Source organism: Fukomys damarensis, unplaced genomic scaffold (assembly GCF_012274545.1).
Source record: "Fukomys damarensis isolate Sample0158 unplaced genomic scaffold, DMR_v1.0_HiC HiC_scaffold_9, whole genome shotgun sequence".
NCBI lineage: Eukaryota > Metazoa > Chordata > Mammalia > Rodentia > Bathyergidae > Fukomys > Fukomys damarensis.
The window spans coordinates 3,040,449-3,050,849 of NW_022900921.1; the positions used below are offsets into that span (position 1 = coordinate 3,040,449).

General features: G+C 54.4%; 1 protein-coding gene across 14 annotated transcripts in view; it reads right to left on the minus strand.

Moving 5' to 3' along the window:
* Acsl6 (acyl-CoA synthetase long chain family member 6) overlaps positions 1 to 10,401 on the minus strand; it is a 54,333-nt gene that overhangs the window by 26,570 nt on the left and 17,362 nt on the right. For all 14 annotated transcript variants that reach the window (XM_010639782.2, XM_010639774.2, XM_010639773.2 and 11 more), the window contains exons 3-9: positions 9,334 to 9,448; positions 8,692 to 8,756; positions 8,323 to 8,424; positions 7,758 to 7,857; positions 7,056 to 7,234; positions 5,998 to 6,030; positions 4,646 to 4,697 (exon numbers count right to left, since the gene is read on the minus strand). In XM_010639782.2, the coding sequence (XP_010638084.1) occupies positions 4,646 to 4,697; positions 5,998 to 6,030; positions 7,056 to 7,234; positions 7,758 to 7,857; positions 8,323 to 8,424; positions 8,692 to 8,756; positions 9,334 to 9,448 (646 nt within the window). The remainder of the gene's footprint in view (positions 1 to 4,645; positions 4,698 to 5,997; positions 6,031 to 7,055; positions 7,235 to 7,757; positions 7,858 to 8,322; positions 8,425 to 8,691; positions 8,757 to 9,333; positions 9,449 to 10,401) is intronic.

The following is a 10,401-nucleotide window of genomic DNA, read 5'->3' on the forward strand; positions in this document are numbered from 1 at the left end:
TTTCCACCGAGGCAACAGGCACAATTACTGTGAAACTCCAAATGCAAGGGGCAAGGCCACATGAAGAATTGAGCAGGAAATATCAAATAACTCCATATGTTAACTTTGCAACGCTTGCCCAGAGGAAAGAATAAAAGTGCTAAGTGAGGGCCAGGGATTTAGCTCAGTGTTTCCACCAACTGCACAAGGTCCAAGTTTAATCCCCAGTACACACACACACACACACACACACACACACACACACACACACACAAAAGTGCTAAGCGAGTAGAGACTAAAACAGCATTGTATAAATACTCAGTTTAGCCAGGTGTGGTGGTGCACACCCATAATCCTAGCCCTTGGGAGGCTGAGGCAGGAGGATCATTGTGAGTTTGAGATCAGCCTGGGCTACATAGTGAGTTCAAGGCCAGCCTGAACTACATACTAAGAGTCTGTCTCAAAAGCTAAGCATAAACAAACAATCCATTTAAAGGGTTAGTTTTATGCTATGTGAATTTTACCTCGGAGAGGGAGAGGGAGAGGGAAAGGGAGAGAGAGACAGAAGGAGGAAAAGACAGAGACAAGAGAGAGACAGAGAAAGGGGGAAAAGGAAGACAGAGAGAGACAGAGAAAAAGTAACTGAAGGAGATTTCTTTCTTTGGAGACAGCCATGCTGATTCCTATAGCCCATTGGAAGGAGAGGAGGGACGGATCCTTTTTCCCAGTCCAATATAATCCACTGACTCAGAATCTCATAGGATCACCTGAGGAGCCCAAATGTGCACTGCGCAGCTGGGAACACTGAAGAAACTAGTGATTAAAAACAACCATCGCCACTGCCGAGGAACCCCAGGGACAAATTGTGGTGTCTGCGGAAGGAGCATCAGTTTGAGGGTGTAGTAGTAGTGATGTGATCAGAAGGAATCTGTTCACAAGGCCAAAGGACACCTCCCACCAAGAAACAAAAGCAGGGAGGCAGTCAGTTATACGCAGAGGAGGGAGCAGGCAGGCCAGGGAGGGCTCTGCTCGCAGCAGAATAACTCCAAAAGGCAGCCATCAAAAACAGGGCAAGTTTGAGACATTTGCCCAAAACCATATCCCAGCTTTTAGATCCTACTCACTTCTTCTCCATCTCTACTGCGCCATGGGGGAGAGTGCAGAAACCTCCATTAGCAAGGTCAGGAGAGGAGAAACAGCAGAAAAGAGAAGAGGAAACGGGAGGTGTTCCCCACCATGCGGGACCGGCCTTAATGAAATGTTCCAGCCCCAACACCTATGTTTTCATCTGGGAGCAGAGAAACAACCACTCTCACTGAGCGAGTTTACAGGAATAGATGCAGATAAAAATAAAGCTGCTCTCCTAATTGTATCCCATGAGACCTACTGGCTCAACTTGATGGTGACCCATCTGGCAGACACAAAAGGATTGGTCACAGTTCCATCTCTTAAATTCAAGAGACACACAGCACTTTTGCCCGTTTTGTCAACCACAGAGGTGCCGCTAAGGACACAGGAGGTTACACGATTTTTAAAGATAAGTGTTAAAATATCTTCCTTTTGGGAAGAAAAAAGTCACAGGATCTGTCTCACGGCCACTGGTCCTTCATTCCAGCTGCTTTCTTCAAACCTAGGCCCATGTTAACAAATTTCTCTGAGTTGTCTTTCAGATAAAAGTCCTACAGTGCTGCTACCCACAAAGTATCTTATCACCTGGCAGTTTTTACCAGTGAATTCTGAGATTCTGGAAGTTTCTAAGAACATTCTCAAAATAGTAGGTATAGAATCAGAAGTGTCACAGAGTCGAGTCCCACGCTACAGAGCTTTAGTTCTGAGAAACCTCAGGGTGGCAGTTTCTGAGAATCTCAACAGAAAGTTTTCTTCACGGAAGAGAAATCTCCAAAGCTTCTACCCAGTCCAGACTCACATACTTTACAGGTTACTCGGTTCTGCTCAGATAAGCCCTTTTCCTCTCCAACACGATGCAGAAAGCTTACAAACAAATGTCTTTCAGATATGAACACAATTTTATAAACTTCTCCTCCAGTAACCAGTCTTTGTGGTTCCACAGGATGAAGAAGTGAGTACTGACAATAACTCTTGGGAGCGGCTGGCAGGAATGAGCTGACCCTCTGGCCACATTCCTTTTGCACGTGATATAGAAAGGTTTCCAAGTTCTCTCCTTTTCTTATGTAACAGCAGCGAGAGTCGTTGGCACCCAGCATCCCAGCGTCTCAGCAGCATTTTCTATCTTCCCACCGGTCGTCTGTGCACTCTGCTCCCTCTGCTGGGAACACCCGTTCCCCTTCCTGTCCTCCAGCTATGTCTTTAGGAGCCTGCTTGGTTGACTTCGTGTGGGCTTCCTCTGGTCCTGCGGTTCTGAGGTCTCTGAGCCTGGCTGCCCTGGGCAGCGCGGGAGGCCACCTGGACTGTGACTGCCTGACTGTTCGTGGGTGTGGAACTGTGTCTCACCCGGCCCCAGTGGTAGGTCTGAGGCAGTGGGTGCTCAAGGAAAAAAAAAAGCTGGATGAATGAATGAACAGCAATTAGAAAAAGAGTGAGAAGAACGTATTTTATAAGACCACTGTCTTTTTCCTCTCTAGAAAGAGAATGGATATGAACTAAAGCTAAAATATCTTAACTATCATTCAAGGGACTCAGATTCTCAAAAGTGGCTGCATTATCCTACAAATCCGTCTCTTGGAAGGGAGGGTTAAGGTTCAGTTCAGTTAATAGTTATTTTTAAAAGAACAAACAGCCACATATCCACCCACCAGCCATCACTGGGTACAGAGCAGTCTCTCACCTCCTCTGGCCCTCCTGCCTGAGCAGAGGCCCCACAGCTCTGCGGTGTTGTAGCTCCCAGAGGTTCCCACCACACGCTAGATGGAAATCTCCCTGGAATAGTTCCTCCAGAACCAACGGCCAAAGGTCAGGCTCAGGTCGTATTTGGCATCTTGCCCCACGGAAAGAACGATGTGGCCCTTGCCGTAGCCGAGAGCCAGAGCGGTGGCCCGACGGGGAAGCCGCAGCGGGACCGTGACACTGAGGACACACGTGGCGAATGTGCTGACAAGAGAATGAATGCGAGAGGCACAGCACAGGCTCAGCCCAAAGCCCAGGAAATCCAAGCGTAGCCAAGCAGGGTGATGTCAGGCCAAAGGTCTGCTCGCTGCCCTGGCTCTGCGCGGCACAGACGTAGCTTCGGATTAAGGGCCTTGGGACACCCAATCACAAGCTGTTTTTCAGGCTCCGCAGGTTCTGCTTTCACGGCCCAGAGCGTGAGCAGGACGGCACAGCTTTCCACTGTGAATCCGCAGTCTGCAAAGCCGGGGACGTCTGCCCTCTCCAGCCGGGCAGCAGCACATTTCTGCATCTGAATGTTCTTTTCCAGACATAAAGGTAGCACCTGTGACCAAGTGACCCATTAAAACTCTGGGCATTCTTGGAAAACAGTTCCAGAGCTGAAGGCCACACCAGGTGACCTGCTTCCCAAAATTATGTCACCAAAAATCCATGCTGTGAAACTCAAGTGAAAAAGACGTTGGAACGCTCTATTTTCAAAGCAACATAAACCTGAGGGTAGTTTTGAATTCTGAGTTGGCTCTGGGTGTTTGATTTCTTTTCTGGAAGAGTACCAGACCCGTCAAAGGGTATGGCGCAAACCTTTAAACCCACTTGAATGAACGGCAGAAGTCCATCTCTGCGTAATAAAGCTGCATTTCTTGTGCTCCACTGACACGGACAGTCCCGCCTGTGGGGCTGGCTGGAGCCTGCTCCTAGGGAAGCTGGGCAGCTGCACGGGAAGAGCTACCAGAGAGGTGAGCCGGTCCTCAGACTGCAAAGAGATGGCTGGAAACTACTTGCCCAGTTAGAGCAAAGCAAGGGACTTCCCAAGTCGTTAGCTGAGCAGGAGCGACAGGAACAGGAAGAGCCCTGGACCGGGAGCTGGGAGAGGAGTGCTCACGTCCCGGTCCCGTCCCGGTCACGTCCCGGTCCCGTCCCAGGGCCCCGCTTGCCGGGACGGCTCCTGGAGCCGGTTAGGCGCAGCTTCAGCGGCACACTGTAGATTCCGCCTCCCCAAGAAGCCTTCCTTGACCGCTCCTGCCCATGGTGACACCTGTGTCCCTCTGCCTGCGCCAGGGACTGTGTTTTCTGCTGTGTCCTTTTCCCGACCATCACATTAGAGCATCTGGACTGCCCTCTTACGCCACTCTATCTCCCAGCTGGCACCTTTGACAGCCCCTCTCCCCAGGTGAGAAGCCGGGGAGGATAAGGACGCGTTCATAAGTCCCTCTAGCAACTGGTGGGGATGGAACTCAGACTGAGGCCATCAGACTCCGAACCCCACACTCCTCCAGCCTATGACGGAAGTCCAGGTGCACAGAGAGCAGAGCAGTGAGGCTGTTTGGGTTAAAGCAACGACCCCATGAGGAAAGCCCTCCCCCAGCTGCCCAGGTCTCTAGTGGCTCTGAAAGGGGCCACACTTCCCATTCTAGCCCGAGCCCCCAAATCTGGCCACTTCTGTCCTGTCTGGTGACAGACACCAGCAGCAGCGGAAGGAACCAACGTTCAGAGCTAGGCACAAAACAGTACAGGGCTCCAGACACCTGAAGTCACCTGTCAGGCTGCTGGGCAAGCTACGGGTGTCCACGCCTCTGCTTACCTGTTGTGCCACTCGTGAAACACACGATGGAGAGGTCATCAGGCTGTGGGGGCTGCAGGGGCAAAAAGAGGCCTGTTAGGGAGACGTGGCACCACCTGCCAGGGCCCACAGTTTCCAGACCTCTCCACCAGCAGTGCCCCACAGAGCGTGACACAGGTGTGGCTGTGTGAGGAATGTCTGTGTGCCCGTGCGCTGCCACAGTCGAAAATGTGAGTAGATGACCTAGGAAAGGGGAAAAGAGGCCGAGCGTGTGCACACGGATCTGACCCTCCAACCTCACACCGGGGCCCACGGCTCCCCCTGCCGCAGGACTTCACTGAGTTCTAGATGGGCTTGGGCTGAAGGGGCCACATTCAGGCCTCCATCCGCGATCTCGCCTCCCTGCTGGCCATGACCCACTTCCCTCTTTCCTTCCCCCTTCCTCCCAAGTATCTGGGGTTCGTTTTGGCAGCACAAGGGTGGCACAGGAACTGAGCTGGCCCCTGCAACTCTAAGCCCATTCTGCATCAGGCCCCAGCTTAGACACTGGGCACACGGTTGTGGGGTGACCAGAAGGAGCCTACTGAGCCCATCTGCATGGACAGAATGGCTTCCACAGGAGGGGACATGTGAGATGAGTTGGAAGGGTGAGCAAGATCTCTCCACAAGAAGCAAGGTCGGGAGTTGTGGGACAGGATCAGACTGGGCACAAGAGGCCGGCCAGGCTGATGAATCAGGGAGCAGTTCTCTAGGGCTGGAGCCTGGCACGGGGAGGCGGCAAACACCCAGGGCTACCTGTGAAGGGCTCTGGGAAACAGGGCTGTGTCCAGATCAGGCCAGGGTGAAAGAGCTCATCAGCCGAAGGGAGCGGGGAGGACTGACTTGGAGAGCGGCCCTGTTAGAAACCTGAAGCCTCTACATCCCATGGCCCAGCCCAGGAGACAGGTATCGTCACGTGACCTGATCCCGGGCAGCACCACGCGGGCATGGCACACACAAAAGTTCACAAAGCAAAGACAGACACAGACAACAGAGGCCACTCTGCCCAGGGGTTAACTTCTGGTTCTGTTGCTGCTTCTGTCCAGTACATTCAGAGACAAAAATAAGATTTTCTCAAGAGAAAGTCACAGAGCACTACAGGTGGTCAGAACTGGCTGTGCTCTTGTCCTCCTTCCAAACATTTGACTCCTGTTCCAGGTCCCTCCTGGGCCTTCAGCCCACTGAAGTCCAGGCACACAAGTGGGCATTCCTGAGGTGCACACAGGAGTTGCTTATTAACTTGGAGGTGCTTGTCTGGCCTTTCCACAGAGCCCCCTCCCGGTGAGGGGCCCTGTGAGGACAGGCCCGGCCTGCCTGCTGGTAGGTTAGCTTACCACAGGAGCATGGTGATTCTCATGGCCACGGTCCTGAAAGAAGAAAACACTGCTTTTAAGTGCTCCAAGGTTCTCTAAGAAAATCAAAATACACTCAGCACAGCAGGCCTTGCTCTTGCACCAAGCCCAGAGGCCCAGGGCACTTCTTCCACACACACCCAGACGTGGAAGGCCCAGACCGGTGGAGGTGAACCTATGGCACACACGCTGCAGTGGGCTGTTTGTATCATGGAAAGCTCTAAAAAATTCGCCATCACTGGCCTAGACTCACCCCATACATCACAGAGAGAAGCCATAGGCTAAGAGGATAGGCCCTGCGCTCATGCCAGTGGGTTTGGGACACTCTGGGCTGAAGGTGTCCATGGTACTCCTGGGCACACACACACAACAGAGTGGCTTCTGGGCGAGCGTGCAGCACTGGGGACCCGATGTGGGGATGGGGGGGCTTCAGCACAGGTGTGCTGCTGCTGTCACAGAGGGGCCTCAGGACACAGGTATTACAGGTACAGGGAGGAGCAGGCAGAGGCAGAAGAATGCTGGAGAACCCTGGGGCCCAGATCCAATAGAGCACAGTGGTAGTCAGCTGCTCTCAAGAGGTCAGGATGCCATGCCCTGTACCACCCTAGTGGGCCACAAGCTGCCACCAACTTCATGTCTCTGGGGAAGCCACGCAAAAGCAAATTACTCTGCTGACCACTGGGGATCTGGGTCTCATTGGAAGGACCCTGCCTAGACTGTTGGGCTCATGTCTGGAGTCCTCAGGTGCATGCAGGCTGATGTGAGCTGGAAGTGAGCACACTCTAGAGGCTGAGAGTGCCTCTGCAGGCTGATGCCATCACCTAGCAAAGCCAGAGCCTGCTGCCCTTGGCTACTAGCCACACTGCCTACCCCTGGAGCACACCTATGGGCACTGACGACCGGCTTCCGAAGCCTGCCCCATCATGACACTCGTACTTTTTGAGGACCAAAAAAGCGCCACCCAAGGGCACGAGAGGGGCCGATAATCAGCAGATTTGAATTTGCGCCAGTCAGCAAACATCCCAGAAGCAGATTCTTACCTCTACATCCTGCATGGACTTAATGAGCACGCCACACTTCTGCCCTCTCTCTTTCAGGGCTTCCTCAAATGGCTCCATAAGGATGACCAGCTTGAGCCCCGGAGTCTCACTCCTCTCCACGTGCTCCAGCAGCAGCACGGCCTTCTGAGGCTCATCTACGATCACAGTGCTGATGTCCGCTGTGGCGATTGTTAAAGGAGTTAGACTACGGCTGTGAACAGCACGTGCCAGGCAGTGGCCCCAAGGGCTGTACGTGCCACGGCTTGTATGTCAGTAAATACGGAGGCCAGCTATGGGGGTCACGAGCTATGGGGGTCACGAGCTATGGGTGCGGGGTGGAATAAAGAGCAGGTCAGCGGACCCTGTCGAGCAGACTCCAAGCTCCTCTTTGCTTCAGGCTCAGCCCCCACCCCCCCAAGTCTGCCTGGGATATTTCCCCTGCCCAGTAATGAGGTCAGCCTGCCAGAAGTCTCAGAGGACTGCAGCCTGTATGGAGGCTGCTGGCAACCCAGCCAGGGGGCAGGAGCCTTAGGGGAAGCCTAAATGGGGAGAGCTGAGACTCAGAAAGCCCACTCAGGAGCCCAAGTGTAAGTGAGTAGAGAAGCAGAGGGCCTCTTGAGAATGACGTGATCAGCATAACCCGAGAGGCTGGGGGCTGGGGACTAGCTACCGACGGCAGACAGGGATGGCGGTAGGGCTCACCCGTATTGATGATGTAGCGGATGGCTCCAGGGCCCAGGGTGTCATAGAGTGGGACCACCACCATGGAATACGTGTAGCAGGCCAGCTCTGCAATGATCCACTGTGGAAACACAAGGACAAGGCAGCGGAAGGAGATAAGACTGTTTTGCCCTTAGGCCCAGGTGACCAGTGGCCCAGCTGTGGTCCCTGTGCCTGACCTCCACGTGTGACAAGGAAGCCAGAAGGCTAGCAGGTTGTGCTTGCCAACCTCTCTGGTCCACAGTCACACCACACAATTCTATACCTTCTCCATTTCATGCGCAAACTGGCCTGGGCCCACTTCTAGGATCTGCATGGCAACTCCTCACCATGCCTTGGCTCCCCACTGCCGCAGGGAGCAGCTGTGTGTGGCAGCAGGGGTGGCGGCAGGCTGCTTGGCTGGGGGTCCGCTCCTGAGCAAGGGTGGGCCTGGGTGAGGTGGTGTCATGTTCCAGCGCTGCCTCTGTTCTCCCGTGAGAGTGGACTATTCCACGCGCCCATCCCTATCCCACCAATACCTCTAACGCTGGGCAGGGAACATACTCACCTCTGGTCGATTCTGTGCAAAAACACCAATAAACTGATCTGCACTTGCTTTACAGCTGTGCTGGAGAAGCCCAGATCCCAGGAATTCGGCTCTGTCAGCCACCTGCTCACAGATACGGGAGGTAATGGGAAAACACTCTATAGTAGGAGAGACAGCCCTACGTAGGAGTCCTACAGGTCTGACAATTCTTCCTGGCTCCCCACCCAGGCCTGCTGAGAGCTCCTCAAGACTGCTGCCAGAAGTTTTTAGACAGGCCAGAAAATAAAACAGTATGCTGTGAGACCCAGCAGGGCGCTCACAGGCCCCTCCCCAGCCCAGGGGCCCCATCTGCACGGGCGCATAGCACAGGGCTGGGCCTCAGTCACTTACCTCCTGGTAGGAGAGCCACTGGTAAGGCTGCTTGGGCTTCCTGAAGCCAAGACAGGACCCATTCCCTGCGGACAGACAAGCAGACCTTACGGCGGGGAGAGCCAGGATAGGCACGCCACCTGTCCCTGCCCATCAGACACCTGCATGGACATCCCATCGTGAGGTTGCCCACAGATCAAGTAAACTTTCCCCAGCTGCTTGTCAAACAACTAAGGCTTGGGGGAGGGTCTTCCCACCACAACTGGTGCGACAGTCCCCAGACACCAGGAGCCGCCAGGAGAGGGTGGTAGGTGCCCCTCTGTGACCATTTCCCTTTGTCTCGTAATCTGGCCCACCAAGGCATCTCAGGGGCCTGGGTTCAGGACCTTGCTAGCCAGTGGCCTGACAGTTCAGGGCTCACTATGGGCTGCCGATGGGTATACATGTCTGAGGGCTGAAGTTAGGCAGCCCTGGGGGCAGAGCTCACCCCTGGCCACATAATGTTGTTGCTACCCTGACCAGTGGGAGGAGGGCAGGAGTGGGTTCTCCCTGCTGAACCTGGGCACTGCTCATCTGCCGCGTCCCTGGTACATGCTTGCTTACCTACCCTTGAACCCCTGCAGCACCTGCCACAGCCCCTCTTCATCCCCACAGCCCCCTCACCTGAGATGGTAAGGCCACGGCGGAACACCTGGTACATGGTCCGGGCGTCATCGTAGTAGTGGGTAAGCAACTGAGGGCCACCACCAATCACAGCTCGCCGGGCCCCACCACTGTCCTACAAACCAAGCACAGGCCAGGAAACACACTGAGGCGGGCAGAGATACCAGGATGGGGCCCAGGTGCACACCCGTGGGGCTGCGAGGTGCTGCGCACACCTGGACCACACAGGTTCGAGCTGTGTGCATCCACATTCACATCTACCTGCCTGACACACACAGGCCCAGTACACCAGTGTCTCTCACACCCCACACGTGTGCACCAGGTCAGCACACGCAAAATTGTCAGTAATTTTTCATACACGGCAGCGTGATGGAATGGGAAGTGTGGCTGGACTCTTATCTCCTGGCATCAAGATGGACCTGCCGAGGTGCTCCCCACCCATCGTCTGCTGCTGTGCCGCCAATTAAAAATCACGTGGGTGCAGTCTTTAGCTCGGAAGGCTGCCATCCTCTGTTCACAGAACTCAGGGCAGTGTGAAAGATACTCATCCAGAAGCCTAGGAGCGCAGGCTGAGCTGTGTCAACACCCAGTGGGCGTGGTCAGGGCGGGGAAGCCCCCAGCTGCCTGGGGGCAGCTCTAGAGTAAGAAGGAGCACACCTTCCCTACCAGGGTGGGGAAAAGAGCTAGAAGTCTTCACCTGCCGTCTTGCCTTCCTCCCTGTGGCCTTTCCCCAGGATCTCCAAAACCAGGGCTCCCCTGTATGTCCAGTTGGCCAGGGCATGGTGAACCCTTTTACAGCGCAAACTCCATCACCACCACCACCACCACCACCAAAAACCCTAAGTAAAATCCATGCTGCCCATCCGAGTCCCTGACCATTCCTGGTGCGCCGTCCCTGCTTACCTCCCAGATGAGTTGTAACTATGAGCCTAACTAAAAGCACTGATGCCTAGTGATTTAACAGGCCCATCTCACCAAATTCCGACTGCCAGAGGGACCCTCTCCCCCATTTTTGGTACTGGGGATTGAACGCAGGCCTTTGTACTAGGCTATATCCCCCCAACCCTT